Raw genomic sequence first — 25887 nt, 5'->3', positions numbered from 1 at the left:
CCTTTTTTGAATGGATGCAATGATCTTCAAATAGTATACAAATTAATCCACACAATTTATATATGTGTGTATGTGTCTATACACACACACACACACACACGCACACGTGTGTGTATGTATTTATATATGTGTGTATGTATCTATACAACACACACACACATATGTATGTATGTATGTATATGCACACATACATATATGTATGTATGTGTGTTAACATACATGTATACATATGTATACATATATATACATCAGTACACACACACACGTGTGTGTGTGTGTGTGTGTGTGTGAGAGAGAGAGAGAGAGAGAGAGAGAGAGATCTCTCTCTCTCTCTCTCTCTCTCTCTCTCACACACACACACACACACACACACATCAATGTAAGTATATAGGTAAAGAATATAGCAGTATATATAGAGATAAAGTTGAATATAGCAGTATGTATAGATAATGAATATAGTAGTATGTATATAGATAAAGTTGAATAAGAAAAAATGAAACATGCATGTGTGTGCGTGCATGCATGAGAGAGAGAGAGAGAGAGAGAGAGATGTATGCTCTGTGTGTGTGTGTGTGTGTGTGTTACAATTTTATGATCCTATTCCTAAGAAAACAAGAGAGAATATTATTACGATTTGAAAAGTACATAATCCTTGATTACACTGCCATACAAACACTTTGAGGCAATAGTATGTGTTTGTAAAATGAGTAGCAAGTAGGAGTGATAGCTGTCAATCATTAAGTAGGGAGGAAAGAAACTATTGGATCCAGCTTTTTCTATTGAACCCAGAATTATTAAAGGGGAAGAGCTGTTACCTGCCACCACATGCATTAGTTCCAAGACAAATCCACTCCCCCCCATATGTCAAAGATGTCACAATAATCCTAGGTTCATAGAAAAACTTAATTCAATACTATAAGAGGAGTCATTAAACCTAGGGATGTGAATTGATTGTGAACAAAGAGAAATCAAACAAATTTAAAGAATTGTGAGATTGAACAAATATAGAATGAGAAAAGATTATACAACCTAAAGGTGATGATAAATTATCTTGCATTGCTTAACATTGGTATAGACTGTATACTAGCCATTTCTCCATCTATAGCTGTAGATATACATGAAGCATCGTAACCTCCCTGCCCAACTGTTTTCTAGACTCTGCTCTTTGCCCTCTCTAATGTTCATCCCTCCTCTCGTCTCGTTTCACACGCATCAAGGCTAGGCCTCTAATGACACCACGCGCATTTGCTTACCCATTCTTCAAACAATTGATTGAGATAGTCCCCTTACATATGCTTAAACAACTAAGCAGTGTCTTGATGTGTGTTTTTGCCAATCCGATGCACACTCCTGTGCACGACATGCACTACCATTATCGCAGATCCTAGCCACCGTGAATTTGACATTATTAAAATTCTCTTGAATTAATTTATTTTCGCTTCAAAATAATTGTGGGCATTGATGCAAAACTGCACCAAAATTTGGATTTCATGTAAGAACCACCACCAAAGCCCTTGTTGCGCTGCTCCTTCATTGCTATACCTCCAATATGAAGAAATTAAAGTCCAACGCTAGTAGTAACTCCCGTTCATGTAGAACTCAAAGCCTCGATAATAATGCTTGATAAGAAACAGGGACTCAAAAAGGGACACCATTGAGTTGGTCAAGGGACGGCAGCATTGGATAAGTTCCAAAGCCATGCACTCTTAGATAGAGACAATGTTGCTGGTATAGTACTTGCTTGAGATTCACAACAATCATTCATGGGACAGAATTTGAGAGGGTGTGCTCCTCTAATCCAACAGTGAGTCAAAAAGGGACACCAGTGAGTTGGTTAAGGGAATGCAGAATTGGATAAGTTCGCACTCTTAGGTAGAGACAATGTTGGTGGTGTAGTATTTGCTTTAGATTCACAACAATCATTCATGGGACAGAATTTCAGAGGGTGTGCTCCTCTAATCCAACAGTGCTAAGTATCAGGTGCAATGTCCTTACTTCTATCTAGCCAAGTGCTTCTTTTTGTCGTTTGAACTCATGATTTGTTAGGCTGTTTAACATGGATAAAAATCATCAATTTGACAGGGTTCCCGAGCGGACAAAATAGCCGATTTGACAGGGGGCCCCACACTTGGTTCGTGAGTGGACAAACTTATAGTTATCATTGGGTATATGTAAGTGGTTTTAATGTTGTTAACTGACAATTCAACCTAGGGCACTAGTTTGGGCAACCCCTAAAACATCCCCGTCCCCTCCAGGGGTGAGCCTCGTGTCCAGTCCAGTACTGTGGCCCAATCCAGCTCAGCAAAAGCTTAAACAAGTAAAACAACGTACTCGTTTTTCTTCAATAGCAAGTATAACGTGAAACATCTTACAAATTCCAGGATTGCACAAAAATGGTGTTAAGAGGTACTTCTGCACAAAGCAATTGCTTACAAACCCTTTTTGCACAAAAAATGGCCACCTGAAGTTGCACCACAAGCACTTTATTATTGATGAACAAACATATTTCGTCTGATTGTCTAGATTCAAGGTGCATCAATTCATAACATTGATTTCAAGGACCACTACTACACTAGCGTTTGAAAAGACGGCATGTACACAAGCAACATTACCTTGATCTGGCACATTTCTGGATGCTACATTAGGAGGTCGCACTGGCCTGTCAGCCTACGGCTCTGTCCAACACGTTACGATGAGGAGACACTTCACGCACTCTGCCATAAAACTAAAATTTATCCTACTTTAAGAAAACAATCAGGCTGGATCAATGCATGACCCATCGCCCATAAGCCATCAGAACTATTTTTTAATGCTGATTTGCATTAGTGTAAGATGCTATACAAGATATTTACAAGGAGCGAAGCAGCATATACAAAATATGCATGACCTTAAGACCTCAGAACGCTTGGTCACTGAAGCACCTGTCTTGTTTCCATGTATAAGAGCTCATTACATTGAAAGTTGTACCTCACTACCAGCTTCCAGGAGGAAGAAACTTCGCTTGACTTACAAAATGCCGAATGAGTTTGGAACCCCACTTCCTTCCCATTGCACGCACCCTGTCATGATGATATTTGAGCAAGCTTCTCGAGTAAAGACAGTTGGCCTCCTGAGTGGATTCTCTTTAGATCACATGAAATTCCTGATTAAATATGCCTATCATAGAGAGAACACAACTCAGTATGTACAGCATGAGTCAGTACATTCGAATCAAGGGACCAGCATCAACAAATTAGCTAATATGATAAGAGATTTCACCTCTACTTCCAAAAAAGGACCTCTGCAAACGTCACTGACAACATAAAAAAGCCTTGAATTCACACTTCTTGAAGTGCTATACTCAAATCCTGGGCAGACTTTCCAATATCACCGCCTCTCCTGTAAAACCAGCTATCAACTCTCCATAGGGGACTTTTTCCACATAAAAAGAACCCAAATAATCTCAAAAAAATTTGTCATAAAGCAAGCCCAAATGACTTCATTGCCACTTCGGACCACACAAATGTGAATGGAGAAAGTATTGTAAAAATGCATCAAAACCTCAACAATAAGCTGAATGTGAAGAAAAGAGGACCATACAGATGCCAACTGTACCTTAAAAGTGGAGTTAAACTTTGCATTATGACTTGTAGTTCCAAGTAGCATGTATTGCACCGCTCAATCCTGCAACAGAGCCCAGTATTATGCAGTAGCCAACAAAAGCTAAATCAGCCCCACCATGTACTTGCCTAGCCCCTCAGAGAAATAGTCATGGGACTAAACCAGTTGACAGTTTCTAAAACCAAAAGAAAGAACATCAAATGGCTTCAACAAAGACAACCAAAACATCAAGAGCTGCAAGCTAAGGGTGTGCACCTCTCTTCTGCATGGAGATCAACCCCAAAAGATGGTGATGCAGTGCGGGTTGTATGAATGACCTGCCCAAAATTCCTTACCAGCACCGATAACACTGCCAATGCAGTACTCAGATATCTGCAAAGGACCGTGACAACCTCATTTAGTAAGAGATACTTATTTTTTCAGCAACCACCAGAAGCATGAAAATATCAAGGTCTCAAAAACCAGACAATTGAAACCAAACTGAGGCCTCTTATCAGTTCAAGTCAAGCTACCTCAAGCGCAGTTGTTGCCTTACCTGTCCAGAGCACTGCTTAGTAAACCATTCAACAATGGGAGAAGCAGGGTGCATACTTCTAGACTGAAGGCCTCACTTCGATCCACCAAACAACTAAGGACATCAACCAGTACCTGTAGATACAAAAGAACAAATACAAAGACATTTTTCTTTTTTAGAACTGCAATATCATGCATAGAAGCTAAAATTACAAATTTTTCAGTTTCTGCATCTGAAGGTACCCACAGAATGATCTGCCATTTTTGCTATTGCCTCCACTGCACCTTTCAAATCATTCTTTGTCCAAAAACGCCTTATAACCTACACACAAGTAAGCACTTAATAGTGGTCACACAAGTAAGCAATTTATAGTGGGCTCTCTCTCTCTCTCTCTCTCTCTCTCTCTCTCTCTCTCAGTATTGATGGTCTACCACCTTTCCAGTATCCGTATTACATGGCTAGACCCTCAGGAGCTGCCCACCAAATCTCAGTTCTACAGTGAGCATTTTCTCAAGCTCACACCAGACAGATTCATACAGCGGCCACACTACCTACAAAGACACATGTCACATGCCGCCATGAGGATGGCGATTGGCCATATCCGAGTCTCATCACACTCACTGAGGATAGAGACAGGGAGATATGAGGGCATACAGGAGGAGCAGAGGATCTGTCAGATATGTACCACCCAGAAGGTAGAGACAGAGGAGCACTATATCTGCAGATGCCCAATATACTATGAGATTTGGGGCCGATACCATTGCCTATTCCAGGAGGGATTTGGCACTCTCTCCAGGGTAATGGATTACTAGGATCAACGTTGCCTAGGCCTATTTCAGCTGGAGATGCGTCGCCATAGAGAAAGACTATTCAGGGCGCAGAGACGAGGACAGGACACACCATACAGAGAGACAACCCCCCAAGGAGACAAGATGTCCTACCAATGAGCAAGAGGAGCCCTAGCTTAGGCAGACCTGCCAGCGCCTTACCCAGAGCACCCATCAGCATTGAGAGAGCATGCCAGATCCACCACGCCTGACGTCCACCCCCACCTAGGTGCAGATCCTTGACACAAATACTCCAGTCTGGGACATACTTGAGAAGTATCGGAACCCACCCCCCCACCCCCCCCCGGGGGCAGAGTTGATGATAAAAACTTCTAGATGATGTGTCAATGAAGAGTTGCCCTTTTGTCTTGGCATTGCCAAGCGATTGACCTTTGGGCCATCAGTTTAGGCTCGGGGGCCAAGGCAGATGACCATTGCCCAAATTTTTGTATTAATGCACATTGGCTTTGATTTGATGCAATAGTCTTAATTTTGGAAAACCCCCAAAATTTTGTGGCTCCAGGAGCCTTCAATTTGATGATTTTCATCATATTTCAGAAAAGCCCCAATTTGTTTTTAAACTGCAAATGCTCTGATTGAAGCAAAGAGCTGAATTTTTGCATTAAGCCCCAAAAATCTGTGTATGCAATGTGCATAAGCTCTAATTTGATGAACTTTCCTAACTTTGGAAAAATCCCCAAATTTTTATGATTGCAGGATCTTCAATTTGGCCAATCTTGACCCGATTTCTGAAAACCCCAAGAAATTGTGAGTGTAAGAGCATCAATTTGATGGATTTCACCTTATCTCTAAAATGCCCTACTTTTTGCAAACGTGGCACAATGCAAGTACAGACAAACATATGGGTGGTGCAGATCTGAGGGAGGAGCTGCTAGTGGCGAGCTCTACTGGTGCAGAGACGGTGGCTGATGTGTAGCAACTGCTCCTCAGGTGGTGCTGATGGTGTAGGGCGGCTGTCAAAGGGGCGGAACCGGGCGCATACACTGCAGCTGACGATAGACGTTGTGCACAATAATGGGTGACCAACTGAACATGCAGTCGGATTGCGCACAGGTGTCGAAGGTGATGATGAACTGTGGAGACTACATGACATGGCTGCCAATGAGTCAGCGCAAAGGCAGCAGCTGGGGTGACCGCTGCAAAAAGTGGAGGTGAGGTCAATAGTGGTGGCAGCTTTGTTGGCGGTGGCTGCAGCTGATGTGGCTGCATTCAGGCAGCAGCAGCGGCGCTCAGAGCAAGGGCAGCAGAAGGACGTAGACAAGGCTCTGATACCAATAGTAGGTCTAGGGTTTACACAGGTACAAGCCTAAGCTAAGGGGGATCAAAGAGATCCATGGGGGATGTGTGTGTGTGTGTGTGTGTGTGCAGAGAGAGAGATGTGACAAAGCTCAAAAAGAGAGTATTGCATGGCTCAATGATGGATTGATTGTTTGATAGAAGTTGTGTCTACTCACCAAGTACAAAGCTTTTGTAGGGTTGCACCCTGATGGTTGACTCCTATTCCAGAGGGCGACCCCCCCCCCCCCCCCAATGTGGCTAGGTGTGTTTACTAGACACGATATCCTCATGGCGGTCCATGGAGCAGATGAGGACAGTGGTCTACTCACTTTTTTTATTGGATTACATGGCAGATTAGAGAGATTAGAGCACCCCTTGGAGGATTTTGGAGGCTGCACCTTGCAGAGGGTGAGGGTGATTGGTTTTCGGGCACGGGCATGGCACATAGATCCAGCACCGGCCAAGGTGGCCAAGGAGAGATTTTGGCGGTTATGGATTTGGGAGTGCCGACCTCTCACACGGTTGCAGTGGGACCTTGGAGAATGGACTTGGCATGATCCCATAGATCGGGTGGAGACTCTGGATGCCCCTTTCTTTGCATATACAACGCGGCTCGGCCGCCCGATCTAGATGCTGGAGATAGATGGCACACCACCACCACCAGCACACTAGCAATCTCAAGGCCTATCAAAGCGCTTCCTTTCAAATTTCTGGAAGAGGCTTTGGGACAGCTTTTGGCCGAGGAAGATCACTCTCTTCCTTTGGCTAACGGCACACAAGAGTTTGGTGGTTGGTACTTGGTTCGCAGTCAAGGTCGGTCAGCAACTTGCCCGAGGTGCGACGACCCCTAGGAGTCTCAACGACACTACCTTTGGGATTGCTCAAAGGCTTAGCAGATTTGGCAACGAATTCTCCGCATCTTTGCTATGGACAGGGCATCGACCCAGATCATCACTTGGGGTACTGTCGCTTGGACCACCGAGGCTACAGTGGTCAGGACTTACGAGGAGGACAAGGGAGGACTTGCCCTTCATGTCTCCCACCATCATATTGCAGTAGTAGTACCAGTCACAGCCCCACCAGCAGGTGTCTGGCGACCAAGCTCATGCCAGTGATGGGAGATTTGCAGTAGCATAGCTGCCTGGCACATATGGCGTGCTAGATGTAGCGAGGCCATCCACACTCCGTCGGTTGAGACTATCAGGAGCATATGGCTCGACATCATTCACACCCTCCGCGGTCAATGGGGGCTGCAGGGAGGTTCTGACCGCTTGCTGAAGCCTTCTTGAGACTTTGGCGGCATGGCCCTTTCCTCACGCATAGAGGCAGTGACCCCATTTGGCATTACAGACCACCTGTATGGTTGTTTCGCCACCCCCCCCCCCCATGAGATAGCCTTCTCCTCACAGAGCATCCAGCCAGAGGAGAAGCATCTCTTCCCCTTTGATCATTTGTCTCCCGCCCTTATATGAGGTGAGGCTGTATATAGCCTGTCGTGGTTGTACTTAGCCCTTTGCGGTTGTTTTTCTTTAACTAATTGAAGGATCTTTTTCCCGGAAAAAAAAAAAAGCTGTGTTCACTCACCAAGTACAATGCTTTTGTGGGCTTGCAGCCTTATCTTTTCACCCATACAGAAATCACACTCTTATTAAAGTGCATGCCACATGGCACACTTATCTTATCCACTTATAAGAGTGTGTTCACACACTACTATAGCACATAACCCTTTTAGGGGTTGTTCACACACACACACACACATACGGACACACAAACAGGGGTTCACACACATGAGACTCCGAATCCCAAAAGAGGAGGGGGGGAGGTCACTTGCATCATTGTTGTGTTAGTGACTGCATTTGCATACTACAGAAATGTGATCCTTCTCAGTTTGCTCAAGCAATTCTCAGCTCTCAACTTTCAGCTTGTGGAGCAAACCTCTAATAACACTCATGTGGGAGATCTAAGATCAAAATCGTCACGATTCTTTTTTGGTAATGTTATAATCTTAAAAAAGGTGTGGGTGCAATCTCCAATTCCCGTGCATGACGTGATTTCGCACCCTTCGTAGAATCAGAATCTTCCACAAGTGTGTCCCAGAATTTAAATGAAGTTATGCAGGTGACTGGGACACCCAACAGATTGCAGTGTCATAAACTTTCATTTTGAAAAAGATTTTTGGATGACAAGAAGAATACTTTACTCTCTGCATCTACCGGCTGCCTAAACATGATATTAGAAGCCTGTTACACCTTGCAAACACTTTCAGGATTACATAATTCTTGTTGATGAACGCAGATTTTAGTTCTAGAAAACACAATTCAGATTTGCACATCATTGAGTATTACACTGTGTATTCATGAGAGATGCCTGGCTTGCAGGCTTAGCAGAGCAGTAAAGCAGAAAACACATCCACACAACCAAGAGAGCTTATTTAAAGTTAAAGAGAGCCAAAATATATATATTAAGGTGAAGTTACATATAAGAACCTGTAATTTCATCAGCCTTGATTGCATTATACTAGCGAAGGAGCTGTGCTGTTGCATCAATTGCTCTATAATATCAGCATCCTTCCCCATGAGAATTGGGGACTTATCCAAAATGCTTTGACCCCCTTTCTAATGCACACGCACCAAAAACAAGAACAAAAACAAAGCACATTCAGTCCTGTAAAGTTTTAATACAGATTTACCTTTGTACTGATACATGCTTGAATAAAAAGCCAGCTTGCTGTGACACAAAAAAATCTGCCCTACTTTATGGAAAATCTAATTCATTTGATTAAGAAAGATGCAATTCACTCTGCCAGCAGGCTTTAGCCTAAGTGGTAACACCTTGGCCTGTTGACATGCAGGTCTGTGAAGCTTGTGAAAAACCTTTTACTTGACATGCAAAGAACATTCACAAATCTGAAATTATGCGAGAGAGAGAGAGAGAGAGAGTCTAATTAAGACCCAATGGGCCTATGAGACCAAAGTGATACAATAATGTCCATGGCATATCACAACATGGAATGGAAAATGAAAGAGAAACAAAACAAAACTATCTCACTAGAGTGATAAAAAACTGTCCATGGAAATCTCATCATGGAATACCAAGAACATGAAACATGCGAGGAGCATCAGCCCCCAATAGATAGTATACCACTCTCCAAAATATCAAGCATGGGACTAATGAGTATGGCCGAGAGGTCTCCCACAGAAAGTAGCTCGATGGCGATGGATCGTGTCTTGGATCTGGAGCTTATGAGGTGATCGTGGCATGCCGGAATGTGGAGGACCAATCTAAATAACTGCTATCGGGCAAGGTGGGACCCCAAGGTGGGTCCATGGGATATGGGTGTCCTCCTCTTCCTAGGTCTCGCAGAAGCTAGTGATGGTTGGCTGGCAAGGGAGGGGTCGGGTGGCTGGGCCCAAAGCTCTCTCAAGAACGTATCGCTATGTCTGCGGAGCTCGAGCAAGAAGAGCCCTAGGTAACGATGGTCCAGGAAGTCAATGTTCCTAGAAACTGGGCCAAATCCCTCATGGTACAGACAATGAAACCTCTCACAGATCTCATAGCATACAGGACAGTGACATGGAATGCTCCATTGTCTCAGCCTTTGTGTGGCATAATCAGTAGATCCTCTCCTTCTTGGGTGTCCGTAGGAGCTCCCCACCTCCTAAGGACACACTCAACTCTTCTTGTCTCCACTCTGAGGTGGTGGGATGAAACCTGTGTCTAGCCAATCACAATCCACATGGCATGGGACATGTGAACACTTAGGTAGCCCGGATGTTGAATGAATCTATGCTCAATCAACGTGGGGAAGTGATCACCTTCAGTGGGAACTCCGAAGGTGTGATCCATGTGCAATGGGTGTAGAGGCTGAAAAGATCTAACTAGATAATCCAGTTGATTTCCTCATGAGAGAGTTGGAGAAAAGGGGAGTCCAAATTGTATTTAAGGGGTGGGAGGGAGCCCATAGCCTGAGAACCAAGTGGAAACTCAGGCATACCAAACTCCAGGGTGACCCTCAACTGCTAGCTATCTCGAGGACTCCAGGGCAAGCCTTTGGTACATGTGGGGATACATGTGATTGATGCGAACCTTTTCTAGGATTATTTGTCATACGGCATGACCCCATTGTGAGCCCTCAATCCAACGACAGTCAGGCACGCAGCACCCAACTAGCTCTACAAGGCAGCCGACTATGCATGTTGCTAGTCAGTCGTAAGCATTAAATGCAGCAGACAGGTGAAGTACAGCAGCCGACTAGGCATCTTTGCTAGTCGTGAGCATTAAATGGGTTATTAAACCAGCCAACTGGCATTGATCAGTTGTGGGAAATATTTCTGCAGGCTGACTGTGCATTTGCAGCAGCCGACTGTAACCAAGAGGGCATATAAAAGCATGGCCTCAGTCCCACACCAATTCATTCAGGTATTTCAGCAAAGTACACACAGTTTGCAGCATCCAATCAACTCCAGGCTAAGGAAGGAAGATACTCTTCACATTCAGTTAGCATATGTGCAGTCCTACAGCTATCTGGACTTACATCAGTGGCCAAGGAGAGTCTTCAGCAGAGCCTCGGGATAGGTGGAAACTCAACTGACGTACGGTCTCCCTCGTCCTTGCGTTGGGCATTCATATCACTTGTACTCAGCATTGTACCGCATTTCTCCAAAAAATAATATAAGCAAGGGGGGGAGGGCTTCAGTGAGTATTGGGACCCAATACTATGTCATCTACTATATTCTCATTCTCTTCTCTCTCTCTACTCTCTAGAGTTGATGCTAAAGATTCTCACCACATAAAGGTATAAAGAAGGCCCTGTTGTGCATTATCAAAATCGAGCTCAATGCATGTAACAGGAAGAGTGTCTCCACTACCATCAGAGCTGCAGTGGACTCTGCCAGGATAATCCTCCTTCTTACCTAGCCAATGTAAGACTCCTCTTGTAGACCCTGCTACAGAATCCAATGCTTACTGTCAATCCAACTCTCGTCCTAATTCTCTCTCTATATGTCCAAGGCTACTACAAGTGTCCGTGACCTTGACTAAAGTGCTCACACATACATCTACCACATGGCCTACGTCATCAGTGGCTCAGAGGTGGTTTTACTCTGTTGGGACAGGATACATTGGGTTGTGGGGTTTCTCTCTCTTTCTCTCTCAGAAAAGATGTCATGACTCCTCTTCCTTAAGAGTCTCCATGAAGTTTGCCGATGTCGATCTTTCTTCATTGGATTTGCTGTAACAGTCTCTAGCCATATGTCCTAGCTTCCCACAGTTATGACAAGTGAAGGTCCTTCCTCCTCCCCTGCCTCTTCCTCATCCTCGCGTAAGAATCCTCCTCATGTGTAGAAAGCTCTTTCCTCTCCAATTGTTGAGTCCAATCCTTTCTTCTCTTTGACCTTGGTCTCTTGCTCTAGTAGAGCTCCTTCTATCTCATGCAGCTTCAATTCTGGTACATTCTTTAAGGTTGCCACAATGTTCTCATATTCTCCTTTGTCCACACTCTTCAGAAGCACTGCTAGTGCCTCATCATCCTCTATCTTCTTCCCAATGGCTGGCAGTTGTTGCTTAATGCTTTTGTATTCGTTCAAGTGTGTGGTTAGAGGTTTACTTTCTTTCATGTCAAGTTTGTAGAATTGCATTAGCAGATTTATCTTTGAATTTGCCAAATAATTTATTGAGTTCATCCCATGCATCTTTAGTCCGTTGTATACTGCAATGTGGTGAATGATTTCATCATTTAAGCTCAGTGCAATGAGTCCTAATGCTTTCTCATTCCTGTTCTTCCACTCATTCTCCCCATGCTCCTCTGGACATTCATCTCTTCCCTCAACTAGCTCCCACAAATTTTTCCTTGTGAGTAAATACATGGTCTTTGTTTGCCATGTAGGGAACTCCTCCCCATTAAATTTAGCTATTTCTTGTGCATTGCTCATGATGATGTGAAGGGAAGTCTTACCTCTTGATCCAATTCAAGATTCAAGGACAGTGTCTACCCTTTTACAACTCAAATCTGATGTTTAATGATGATTGCAACAAGTTTATCAGCATGAATTCACCAAAAAATCACATAAGGCCAAGGGTAACTGATTTGTACTGAATGGTTGGAATATCAAACCATCTCCGAATTGCAATCTGAAGTAATAGAGATCTGTATCAAATACCCAATGGTAAATTTGAACCCTCAATTGCACCAAAAAACAATGATTAGTACTAATTAATCACTGATTAGTAAAATAATCCCCTGTTTTGTGTGCAAAAAATGGAGTATGCGGGGAGGCCATATTTGGTGCCTTAGAGTTCAAATGAGCTCAGATCCTTTCAAGAGCATCAATAGCAGTTAGTCTAGTTCAAGAAACAAAAGATTTGACCAAACATTGAATGCTTAATCTCTGTTTTACCAAAGTCACTTGCAAATTTGATGCAGAGCTTGATGCCACTTCTCCTTGAAAAATTTCACAAATCTGAGATTACCAACATGTTCAGAGCATCCAAAAACCCCTTGGGCTAGCCCCTTTGCTCCCAATTCCAAGTAGTGAAGACAATTTTACAGATTTACTCGGAGAAAAAGACGTTGGCGATTTCGCGAATTTCTACTGCTCTCGACGGCAGTTTGAAGAGCTGAATTGATGGGCTGATGCGTAGGAAGGTTAGCTATGTGTGGCTAATAGCTTGTTGCCTAATGTTAAGACTGGAGGGAGATCAAGCCCCTCCACTAGCTAGGGGTGCAGAAAGATGTTGAAAAGAGACTAAAAAATGTGATTAACTCCTAATCTATAATTAGTAGAGTGATTAGGCTTGAATACTAGCTGAATCCTAAGCTTGGCTCTGATACCATGTAAAATTTGCAACAATGTAATGAGCTATGGTAGATCAAATGCAAGAATCAACATAATTAGTATGTGATTAAGATGAGATTAAGACGAGATTAGTGAACAATTAATCTAATACAATAATGTAGGCATGGGTACTCAAAACCAGCAATTTCTCATTAGGCCAATGCCTTAATTTATAGGTTGTACATCCACAAGATGCCAAGCATCTAATCTCACTGATTTCTCCTTGATTTGTGCCACCTCCCCTACATCTGGAGGCACCTTTTCCTAGAATCCTTCCACACCCCTATATTCACTCATGATACCCTTGATTCTCTCATCAGTGGATTCCTCTCACCTTTTCACTGCTACCCACTCGATTACAAACTCCCTTTTACAGTCTCTTGCTAAGGGCTTGTTCCCGTACAAACCCATTCACTCGCATATTTCAACAGATTGAACAGAAATTGTGTTTTCACACACCAAGTAGATACCTGCGTCTACTTTAGGGCGAGCATAAAACTCCCTATCAATTTCTATGTATGTCCCATGTCCTCAAACAGCCTAAAGACAACATACAGCTTCCAAGTACTTTTCACCCCACCTAATTGGAATGAACTTAAGCGTACAAAAAGTCCATGAAATCCCATTAATAGAGATCCTACAGGACAATGGTTATAACATACTAACATGGCGCGAAGACTGTTTTGCGCAGCGAGGTACAAGCGGGATACGCTGTCAAAGCAGGCAACGTATGGGCACTCTGGCAGCGTTCCAATCTGTGAGCACGGACGCCTATGCGCATCCTGCAACGTGGACAGCGAGCCGTGCGGCGCAGGCAGCAAGGTTCGTGCGGCGCAGACGTAGGCGACGTCAGACCCACACCGGCGATGTTGGCGCTAAATCCAGGTGGGCAGAAGGAAAAAAAAACAGTAAAAGCATACCAGCGCCGAATTGAGATTTTGTTTTTTTTTTTTTTAACATACGCTTGCTTTCGTTTTTTTAATGGATTAAACCTTATTAAAGAGTTTAAAGTCCCACTTATTGCTTAAGGGTGTTTTTTTTTAAGAAAGCAGAATATATATATATATATATATATATATATATATATATATATATATATATATATATATATATATATGAAAAAAAACACCCCAAAAAAAAAGCAAAAGCTCAAGAGTGCTTTTGGGGAAGCTTATATAAACCCCTTAAGCGGGCTTCTTGCCACACCTCTCTCAAGTTTTCAAGCTCTCAAGTTCTCTAGCACTTTTCTTGTGCAAGATCGAATTTTCTCTCCCCTTGCCCTCTTCAAGATGTCGACCCAAGAATCCGAGTTGGAGGCCCTTATCGAACACGAAGGCTTGCCGGCTACGGAAGACACCAATGCCGATCTTTTTGACGATCATGTGTCAAAATCAGATTTCCAAGAGTTTAAAGTGGCTCCGAAGCTTCTTCTTCGGAACGTCAAGCACAAATCACCACGCAGAAGCAGGCTTTGCAGAACTCCATCTCTCTTTTGACCACTACCCTGTCTACTCTTTTGGGTATGGATACCTTGGCCTCTGCTTTAGGCCCCAACATTACTCCGGAATAGTTCGGGGGCGAGCGAAAGCAGCGTACTAAGGAGATAGTGGACACTTGGCTACATAAGTGGCAAGTCCATTTTCAGTTCCATCCATATGACGAAGGGAAAAAGATCCAGCTAGCAGCATGTTTCCTCTCAGGCAAAGCTTTGCTTTGGTGGAAGTAACTCAACCCTAAGCCAACGACTTGGGCACAATTCGAAGATGTCTTCAAGAAAGAATTCCTCAAGAAAGAGGATGATTATGATGTGGTTGCCCGGTTTACAGCTTTGACCATGACCTCGCAGCACCTCACTTATGAGGTCTACCTCCAAAAATTTAGAGACTTGCAGATGAAAGCTACGAAGATGGATCCCACAACTCTTTTAGGGTTCTTTGTACCCGGTTTACCCAACTCATACCATTTACAGGTTAAAAATAACAAATGCAAAACTTTGTACGAGGCCATTCATTCAGCTCGTATCTATGATGATACAATGGTCTCTTCCAAGTCTAAGCCCGTTACCGAGCAAGGGAACAAGCACAAAAGAAAGTTCTCCGCACCAATAACTAACACGACAGAAGAAAAGTCTTCGGACCAACCTTTGAAGAATTCAAGTTCGACACCAGCGAAGAAGAAACGTCTCCTTAAAGCTTTGAAGCTCAAGAAGGAGGGGCGTTACTTCATCTGCGAAGAACAAGGACACATGCGTAACGAGTGCCCGAAGCAAAAGGGTGCAAAGACCAACGCAGGATCCAAGCCAAAGGCAGCTAACCAGTTGTCTTTGACATGTACGTCAGTTATTGTACTTCCTCGCCCTAGTACATGTTCTGATTGTTTGTTCAACTCTAAAGTTTTTGGCTTGCATGATCTTCTCCGAGTTTATGGAGAAGTGAATGGCCATAGAATCCACATTCTTCTAGACCCTGGCAGCTCACACAACTTTGTTAACTATAAACTTGTGCAGAAATTGGGTCTTGATACGACATCCAGCGATCATACCTATGAGGTACGCCTACCTGCGAGAAGGCAAGTATGGGATCGAAACGTGGAGATGCTACCAATCCGGATTCAGGACTACAAAGATACTCTGGAATGGTATATTATGCACCTAGAACATGTGGACTTGTTATTAGGAATTGAGTGGTTTAGGACTCTTCAAGTCCAGATAGATTGGTCTAGTCATATTTTTTCTTTTCAAGATAAGAACACCCAGTATAGTATCTTAGGTGATTGTATACATCCCTCTCAGGGACCTCTTGTAAATACAGTTGATTTTGGAAATATAATGGATTCTTCTTTGTATACTGCTTTCCATTGTGTATTGATTCCACTTTCTTCATTTCTCATACCTTCTATGGATGTCAATGAATTAAGTGTATTTGAAAGCAAAGAATCACAGAAGATACTTGATTCATTTCAAGATGTATTTCCTAAGAAACTGCCATCGGGCTTACCACCTAAAAGGACAGTAGATCATCATATTGACCTGATCCCTAATCCCTGGTGCTCATCTTCCTCAATCCAGCCGAGGAAGATGAGTTGGCTAAACAACTCGAAGATTATCTGAGGATGGACTAGATTCGTCCAAGTAAATCACCTTGGGGTGCACCTGTGTTGCATTGGAGAAAGAAGGACAACACCTGGAGAATGTGTATAGATTACAAGTTGACAATTAAGAACCATCTCCCTAGATCAGATGACCTGATTGACCGAGTAGCAGGAGCAAGATATTTCACGAAGATAGATTTACGTACTGGCTATCACCAGATATGTATTCATGAAAGGCATGTCGAAAGAACCGCCTTTCGGACTAGGTATGGCCATTACGAGTTTCTCGTACTACCTTTTGGGTTAACCAATGCTCCAGCCACTTTCCAGCAAATGATGAACGACCTTTTCCGTGAACATTTGAAAAAATTTGTGGTTGTATTCTTGGATGATATTTTGATATATAGTCGTACTCTTAAGGATCATGTTAGATACCTCACGATTGTCTTATCTATTTTAAGACAGAATCGACTATACGCTAAATTAAGTAAATGTGAGTTTTTCATGACAGACATCATTTACTTGGGACACAAGATCACTAGAGATGGATTGAGCATTGACTATGACCGAGTTCAGAAGGTTCTGGACTGGCCTATACCGCGAACAATGAAACAACTTCGTGCTTTTCTCGGTTTTGTTGTTTTTCTTTGGAAATCTGTGCAGGAGTACTCTCAGCTCACACTACTGATGACCGACTTGTTGAAAGGTCATGGACGTAAGTCAAATCAACCTATCACTTGGAATAACGATTTGGATATGGCCTTCAGACTTTTGAAAGATAAAGTCAAGGAAGCACCTATCTTAGCATTACCCGATCCTAGTCGGCCTTATGTTCTTGAAACTGATGCCAGTGACTATGCCATCGAGGCTCCTTTATTTCAAGATGGTAGACCTGTTGCTTTTGAAAGTAAAAACCTAGACGACACTCAATCTCGTTGGCCAACCCTTGAGAAGGAGCTTTATGCTGTGATTCATGCTCTCAAGGTTGGAGACATTATTTTTATGGCTCCAAGTTTGTGGTATTGACTGATCATCAGTCAATCAAGTATGTGTGTGATGCGGATGATTTGAGAGGAAGGAAAGCTCGTTGGGCTGAGTTAATGCAAGATTTTGATTTTGAGATTCGTTATCGTAAAGGGTCCATGAATAGTGTTGCAGATGCGCTTAGTCGAATTAGAGAGGTGAATACTTTGTCGTTCACCGAGATTTCTACCGACTTATTTCAGTCATTGAGAGGACTTTGCGGAACTGATAGTTATTTTGGTCCATTTTGGCAGAAGATCCAGGATGGGAGCTCATTGATTGACCAAGACTCGATAACTGAACAGCCTTCCATTCAGGCTGCAGGAGGCCAGTGGATGATTCAGAATGGTTTACTATTCCATAATGACAAAATTTGTGTACCATAGATCCCGGACATTAGGTCGAAGATTCTTAAGGAGTGTCACGAAGCCCCTTCTGCTGGACACCCTGGGGTACACAGGACATTATCATTAGTGAAACACACTTTTTATTGGCCAAAGATGAAAGGATATGTAGAAGATTATGTTCTCAAGTGTCAAGTTTGTCAAGAAAATAAAGCTGAACGCTTTAGACAGGCTGGGTTGTTGTATCCTTTGCAAATCCCAGGCAATAAATGGAAAAGTATTTCCATGGATTTTATTACCGGATTGCCAAGAACACATCAAGGCAACGATTCTATTTGGGTTGTGGTAGCTCGCTTGACAAAAAACGGCTAGATTTTTTCCGACCCAGAAGACTATTACAACTACGCAATTAGCACGGCAGTCTATCAAGCAATTGTTTAGACTGTACGGGTTACCGCAGGACATAGTCAGTGATAGGGACTCTAAGTTTACGAGTGATTTTTGGAAACTTGTTTTTGAGAAGTTGGAAACAACTTTGAATTTGAGTTCTTCAGATCATCCTCAATCTAATGGCCAGACTGAAAGAGTGAATCAGATTTTGGAGGATATGCTTCGGGCATATGTATCCAAAAGACAGTTCATGGGAGGATTATCTTCCTATGTTAGAATTTGCATATAACAGTACTAAGCATACAAGTACAGGTTTTAGTCCTTTCATGCTTATGTATAGTTTTCAACCTAGATCACCTGTTACAGTAGGATTCTCAGGACTTCAGCATGATGCAGCACGTAATTTTTTGCAAGATATGCAAGAAATGTTACAAGTTGCGAAGAAATCTATTAGAAGTGCTCAAGACCGAGACAGATTTTATTCTAATAGACATCGTTCACCCAGAGAGTTATCTGAAGGAACGATGGTGTATTTGCGAGTTCCGAAAGATTCCAAGACTTTACGGACAGGTCGATCTCCGAAATTATCCCCTAGATACTGTGGACCATTTCGTATTACACGACGGATTGGTTCAGTTGCATATGAACTGGATTTGTCTTCTCATGTGAAAGTTTATCCTGTATTTCATGTCAGTAGACTTAAGGAAGTACTGGGTGGAACAGACTAGTTAGTTACTCCTCAAGAAATCATAGATGTCGAGGACATTACATTTGTTGCACACGAACCTGAAAAGATTCTTGGATTTCGTGAAAGAAGATTGCATAATCGCTTATCACGGAATACAAGATCAAGTGGAAGGATCGTGTTGAGAAGGATGCTACATGGGAGACATTGACTACTCTTCAGAGAGATTACCTTGGCTTTTTAGTGAGCTCTTAGAGAAAGGGGAGTATATCATGTGCACGGTGAGTATCTACCGTGTGCTACACGCACACAAGACTAGCTTCCAGGTTTGGGAAAGCTTGGAGCTAGGCAGGTAGATTGACAAGCTGAGTTAGGGATAGACTAACGGGTGGGCACCCAAGTATGGACGAGCGGGCGCCCAAGTGTGGACGCCTGATGACCGGCCAAGAGCCTATAAAAGGGTGGCCAAGGTTAGTCATTAGTCATATAGAGTCTCGCGTGACTTGTGAGAGCTCTATGGTCTGGAGCCTGGATCTAGTGCAGACGTGCACCTACTACAAGCAGCCAAGGCCGGCAGCAGTCTCGAGACCCGCATGGGTAGATTCGTGGCGGTATGGGACGTCACGAGATAGAGATTGGTCGGTATGTCCATCTAGTTAGCTCAGCTCGTGGCTCGGTGGGCACAGCCAAGTCTTGTGGGTTTACCCACGACTGTCATGGTTAGGAGGTGAGTCAGGCCTGCACCCCCGTCTCGTTTGTTGTTTTGTTTGCAGGTTTCGAGTCTTGTACCAAGAGCATTCCACGAGGAGATTCTATGGGGATTTGACACCTGGGTTATGCAAACTTCCAACAAGAGCGTCTAACTAGGTGTGATCTCTTCACCATTTTAAAAAGAACCATCCACTTATGTGGAAAAGTCAGAGTAGCAACAAATTAGATTCCATCACAATTCGGCAAAGATCTCGAAAAATTAAAATTTATTAATTAGGGGTTTTACAAAAGAGTACTTGAAAACAAGCATCACAACTTAGGGTCTGTGCAGGCAAGACTATTCAGCCATTCTTGGACCCACCAATGTGTGTGTGAATTCAGACTTGAATCCCTCTTAGTTAAAAACCTCCACACACCACTTGACAACCCCACAGTTATTGGTTTGGAGCACAAATCAAGCTTCGGCCTGACACTATTCTCCCTCAAAAGATCATGGATAATGCGATCTTGTTTATCTTTTGGCCTTAGTGATGGTGGCGGGTAAAATCCTAGCCATCCCGATGGATTCACATGCTCAAAGTTGTCACCGCCAACCGACTCCACATCGTTATTGCTGGATGACTTCACATAATTATTGCCCATTAACGCATTATATCTCCGGTGCACACTAAACCTACGTGCTAACTTGGAGAAAAGCAGTGGCAAAAAGGTGACTTTTTGCACAATGTCTATGTATTAGCCAATAGTAGGAAGTAGTTATTTTTTTCCTGAGAAAAAAGATCCTTCTATTAGTTACCAAGAAAAACAGCCAAAATGGCTAAGTACAAATCCATCCCCAAATGGGAAACGAGAGTCAATATGAACAAAATGGAAGGATGCACTTCTCCTCCGGCTAGCCGCTCTAGGAGAAGAAGGCTATCTCATACAATGGGGGGAGGGGGAAATAACGGGGAGGCGGGGGGGGAGGGGGAGGGGGGGTTTGTGCACGGAAGGTGGGTATGATACAGTAAACAAGCATTCACGTTGGAATTGGGTATGATCGGGTTTATGAGTGCCATATATGACTAAATTGGTCAGAAACTCTGCCAGGAATGGTCATCACAGGCCCCTGGATGGTAGATGGGTTTCCTCATTGCTCCTTGGAAGCTGTCTGCAAGTTGTTGGGCTCTGATTTCTCATGGGAATATTGAATAAAGACTCTATTCTACTGAGCTAATCAGTGTGTGCAGGGAAGGTGCAGTATGATATAGTAAACAAGAATTCACGTTGGAATTGACTATGTGAAACCGGCCTTCAAAAATTTGATGGGCGGTGGAATAAACACTTGCACACAAAACACTTCATCACCCATGAGAACCTGGAAAAGGAAAACAAACAAGGGAGCTAGAATGCTCTTGCAAATAGTACAAAGACACCGATTGGTCCCAAAACGCAGTGGCGCACCTTGCGGTATTTCTTTACTTGATCAAAATTTGAGTACAAAGTACAACTTGTAGAATCCTCTACCAATAGGATCCCTTTTAGCTTTTCACCCACGACTTTCCAAATAAGAACTCTCGTTATTACAGCAAAGCATTCCATAGAGAAGGCACACCTATACGACACCTCCCTACTTGAAAAGGTCTTCTCCATCTCAACCATGGATCCCACAACTGTGATATGCAGCGGAAGTCTTTGTATTGGTTGATCTTGTCACACAATATGCTCACACCGTCTTCTGTATCCTGAGTTTCGTGAGTTTAGCAATCCATTTCATTTACTTCAAACTTTAAAGAGATGAGAGAGAGAGAGATGAGAACTGTACACCAGATTGCGTCCCGAATTACCCACTGAAGGATCCCCTATCCCGATAACGAGATAGTATTTGCTTTATTACTTTAGAGAGAACGACTTTGGACTGTAGATAAGCCAAACGCAAGATCTTGGAGGATCGGAGAGCGGCTGTTCTGTACACTGCTGTAGAAACACCTCAATGACTTGATCTCGAGCCTATGCACTCCTCCCAAGGGCATGAGGAAGGGCTGCACACTTGAGGCTCAAAGAAGAAGAAGGTGGACTGTTCTACACACTGTTAGAATGCTGAAAACACATATGAATGCTGTGTTACCTTCACCAGATGACTGCTGCATGTGTTGATGATGCAGAGAATGCTGGACACTGATGCAAACAACTGTTTCAGGGCTGGAAACTGCTGTAGACTGTTGCTTCAGGGCTGGATTCTGCTGTGGACAGAAACGCAGGTATCTAGAGAAGGCTGTGGACTGAAACGCATGAGCAACTGATGACTGTAGTGCTGCTGCTGTACGGCTGGAGCAAAACGCAGGTAGACTGCTGTAAGGCTGCACCAAAACGCAGATATGCAGGCTGAATGCTATTGGTTTTCAGGCGTGGAACTGAGCTGAGGATGTATGCTGATTCTAGGGTATGAACTGATGCTGAGGACAAGCACCTAGGGCTGGGCTGAAGCTATGGATCTCAAGGGGCTGGAGAAGAAAGCTTACGGGCACTAGGGCTGGATTAGTCTTGGGCTGAAAGCAAGAGAGAGGAGAGCTCTTAGCACAATGAAGACTGAATGAGCAAAAGAGGCTCTAGGCAAGCCTATTTATACTAACTGGAGGTTGGTCATTTAATAAAATTAATATTTATAAATGCCCAATAATGCAAATAATGATAAATAAATACTAATAAATATGGAAAAAATACCAGATAAATCCCAGTAAATTCCCTAAGGCTTTGGGGATGTTCTAAATGATGCACAGGCATATGTATGCATATTATGCAAGATGCAGAGTGCTTTCTGATGCAAACCCTAAGGCTTCTACTGACTCTACATGCATGAATGATTCTCTCCAAGTGGGTTAAGGGACTTGACTGACTGACTGACCGACCCACTAAGGCTGAGGAATGACCTACGTAGCTCGTGCCTGACTTATCCTGGACTGAGGATGTACAATGGGGTCACGGCGTACGACAAATATCATCCTACTGGGTTCTAAAACTGTACAAATGTTGCACTTCTGATGATGAGCCATCTTGTCACCATGCACTAAGTGCAGAGTGCATGTGACATTCCCTCCTGATTAGCTTGGCGGCAGGTTCATGGCTTCCAAGTAGTCCGCCAATAACTGGGGGTACTCCTGGAAGAACTCCTCGTCGAGCCATACGGCTTCGTGGGTGCCTCGATCTCGGAATTTCGTATAGAACTGACGAATCCGTCGACCGGAACCAGACCATCTGTCTGGGATATGCAGCGGAAGTCTTTGTATTGGTTGATCCTGTCACACAATATGCTCACACCGTCTTCTGTATCCTGAGTTCGTGAGTTTAGCAATCCATTTCATTTACTTCAAACTTTAAAGAGTTGAGAGAGAGATATGAACACTGTACACCAGATTGGGTCCCGAATTACCCACTGAAGGGTCCCCTATCCCGATAACGAGATAGTATTTGCTTTATTACTTTAGAGAGAATGACTTTGGACTGTAGATAAGCCAAACGCAAGATCTCGGAGGATCGGAGTATGGCTGATCTGTACACTGCTGTAGAAACACCTCAATGACTTGATCTCGAGCCTATGCACTCCTCCCAAGGGCATGAGGAAGGGCTGCACACCTGAGGCTCAAAGAAGAAGAAGGTGGACTGTTCTACACACTGTTAGAATGCTGAAAACACATATGAATGCTGTGTTACCTTCACCAGATGACTGCTGCATGTGTTGATGATGCAGAGAATGCTGGACACTGATGCAAACAACTGTTTCAGGGCTGGAAACTGCTGTAGACTGTTGCTTCAGGGCTGGATTCTGCTGTGGACAGAAACGCAGGTATCTAGAGAAGGCTGTGGACTGAAACGCATGAGCAACTGATAACTGTAGTGCTGCTGCTGTACGGCTGGAGCAAAACGCAGATGAACTGCAGTATGGCTGCACCAAAACGCAGATATGCAGGCTGAATGCTACTGGTTTTCAGGCGTGGAACTGAGCTAAGGATGTATGCTGAATCTAGGGTATGAACTGATGCTTAGGACAAGCACCTAGGGCTGGGCTGAAGCTATGGATCTCAAGGGGCTGGAGAAGAAAGCTTATGGGCACTAGGGCTGGATTAGTCTTGGGCTGAAAGCAAGAGAGAGGAGAGCTCTTAGCACAATGAAGACTGAATGAGCAAAAGAGGCTCTAGGCAAGCCTATTTATACTAACTGGAGGTTGGTCATTTAATAAAATTAATATTTATAAATGCCCAATAATGCAAATAATGATAAATAAATACTAATAAATATGGGAAAAATACCAGACAAATCCCAGTAAATTCCCTAAGGCTTTGGGGATGTTCTAAATGATGCACAGGCATATGTATGCATATTATGCAAGATGCAGAGTGCTTTCTCATGCAAACCCTAAGGCTTCTACTGACTCTACATGCATGAATGATTCTCTCCAAGTGGGTTAAGGGACTTGACTGACTGACTGACCCACTAAGGCTGAGGAATGACCTACGTAGCTCGTGCCTGACTTATCCTGGACTGAGGATGTACAATGGGGTCACGGCGTACGACAATTATCATCCTATTGGATTCTAAAACTGTACAAATGTTGCACTTCTGATGATGAGCCATCTTGTCACCATGCACTAAGTGCAGAGTGCATGTGACATTCCCTCCTGATTAGCTTGGCGGCAGGTTCATGGCTTCCAAGTAGTCCGCCAATAACTGGGGGTACTCCTGAAAGAACTCCTCGTCGAGCCATACGGCTTCGTGGGTGCCTCGATCTCGGAACTTCGTATAGAACTGACGAATCCGTCGACTGGAACCATGCTTCCATCGATGAAGAAGGATCTGCTCAGGCTCAATAACTTCTGCCTCGTCTACCACGTCTGGCTGCTGTTCATCTGAAACATCAAACACTTTTGGACCAACATATGGTTTTAGCCAAGAAACATGAAAAACATCATGCATTGTCCAACTGGCAGGCAACTTTAACTTCATTGAGACATCACTTATCTTCTTAACTATTGGAAAAGGGCCAAAACTACGGAATGAAAGCTTGGGACAACGTTTGCCCACTTGTTTCAATCTCTGCTTCATGATACGCAAATAGACCCAATCCCCTTCCTTGAAGTGGACATCTCGTCTAGATTTATTTGCCTGTCTGCTATATGCTTCCTGAGCTTTGGTCAAGCGGTCTTTGACTGACTCAATGATCTCGGAAAATGCTTCCGTGGTTTTATTAGCCTCTAAAGATGGAGACACCATTCTCGTCAAAAGAGAAGAAAAACAGCGACCAAAGGCTGCTTCATATGGAGTCCGTCCGACACTGGATGAATGCGTGTCGTTCAAGATAGCTTGGACCAGCGGAAGATAGTGCTCCCATTTGGACTGCTGGTCATGACAGTATGACTTGAGGACATCAAAGGCCAATTGATTATAAATTTCTGTATGGCCATCTGTCTGGGGATGGAATGCACTAGACAACTGCAACTTAGTTCCAAAGTTTTCAAATAATGCCCTCCAGAAATGCGAGGTAAACTTGGAATCTCTATCTGATGTTATGGTGCTAGGCAAACCACAAATTGGATACCGATGCTTGAGAAACAGACGGGCTACGTCCTCGGCTGTGGCCGTATGCTTGCATGGGATGAGCATGCAGAACTTACTGAAGCGATCCACAATGGTAAAACACTGAGTGTTACGGGATCCAGTGGATGCTGGTAGAGGCCCTACAAAGTCCATAGATATGTCGATAAAAGGTCCATCGGGGATAGGCAAAGGTTGAAGTAAACCTGCCTTCTTTGAATGGGGAACCTTGACTTTTTGACAAATCTTACAGGCTTGTACATGTGCATAGACATCACGCCTCATCTTTGGCCAATAAAAGGACCGTTCTAATTTCTCGAGGGTACTGTTGATACCCCTATGTCCTCCAACTAAGGAGTCATGGGCATCATGGAGAAGAGCAGAACGCTTTTCTCGAGTAACACAGAGACGGTTCTTGTAGAACAACCAACCGTTCTGTACTGAATAGTGGCCAGGCTCAGAAGTGAGGGCCAAACTATACTGAGTACCAAACTCAGGGGAGTCGACATATTGGTCTTTCATACTATCTAAGTTCTTCCCCGTGATTTCGAGAATGGTAGCTTCTTGGACTGCCTGGATGCTGGACTTTCGACTGAGAGCATCTGCTACTGGGTTATGCTTACCAGGGATGTATTCAATCATACCTCCAAACTGTTGGAAGATTTGACTCCACCTGGCTTGTCGATCACTCCACTGGGCACTTGGCATAGTCTGAAGCCACTTAAGTGCTTGGTGGTCTGTTTTCACTGTGAAAGCCTGTCCATAAAGAAAAGGCTTCCAATGTTTGAGCGCTGTGATCACACCCAAAAGCTCTTTGTCATATACCGAACAATTCTTTTCAGCGACATCCAACTTTCTACTGTAATATGCCACGGGTCTATTGTCCTGCTGGAGGACTGCACCTATGGCTACATTGCTGGCATCGGTGATGACCTCGAAAGGTTCATCCCATGATGCTAACTTTAATACAGGTGCTTCTGAGGCAGCTTTCTGGAGTGCACAG

At 43.6% G+C, this 25887-nt stretch overlaps 1 protein-coding gene across 5 annotated transcripts in view; it reads right to left on the bottom strand.

Annotated features, from left to right (window-relative positions):
* Positions 1–2800: 2800 nt before the first annotated feature.
* Positions 2801–25887, bottom strand: part of LOC147622796 (katanin p80 WD40 repeat-containing subunit B1 homolog KTN80.4-like) — a 59294-nt gene continuing 36207 nt past the window's right edge. For 2 of the 5 annotated variants that reach the window (XM_086822437.1, XM_086822438.1), the window contains exons 13-19: positions 8727–8855; positions 4361–4435; positions 4136–4248; positions 3856–3972; positions 3595–3663; positions 3259–3378; positions 2801–3156 (exon numbers count right to left, since the gene is read on the bottom strand). In XM_086822437.1, coding sequence (XP_086678563.1) covers positions 3318–3378; positions 3595–3663; positions 3856–3972; positions 4136–4248; positions 4361–4435; positions 8727–8855 — 564 coding nt within the window. In that variant the 3' untranslated portion in view covers positions 2801–3156; positions 3259–3317. Of the gene's footprint in view, positions 3157–3258; positions 3379–3594; positions 3664–3855; positions 3973–4135; positions 4249–4356; positions 4436–8726; positions 8856–25887 lie in introns of all 5 variants that reach the window. The other 3 variants (XM_086822441.1, XM_086822442.1, XM_086822440.1) reach the window with 2 other exon arrangements.

The sequence above is a fragment of the Cibotium barometz genome, chromosome 28 (assembly GCF_041138505.1).
Source record: "Cibotium barometz isolate CiBa-2024 chromosome 28, ASM4113850v1, whole genome shotgun sequence".
NCBI lineage: Eukaryota > Viridiplantae > Streptophyta > Polypodiopsida > Cyatheales > Cibotiaceae > Cibotium > Cibotium barometz.
This window is presented reverse-complemented; position numbering and strand designations above follow the sequence as displayed.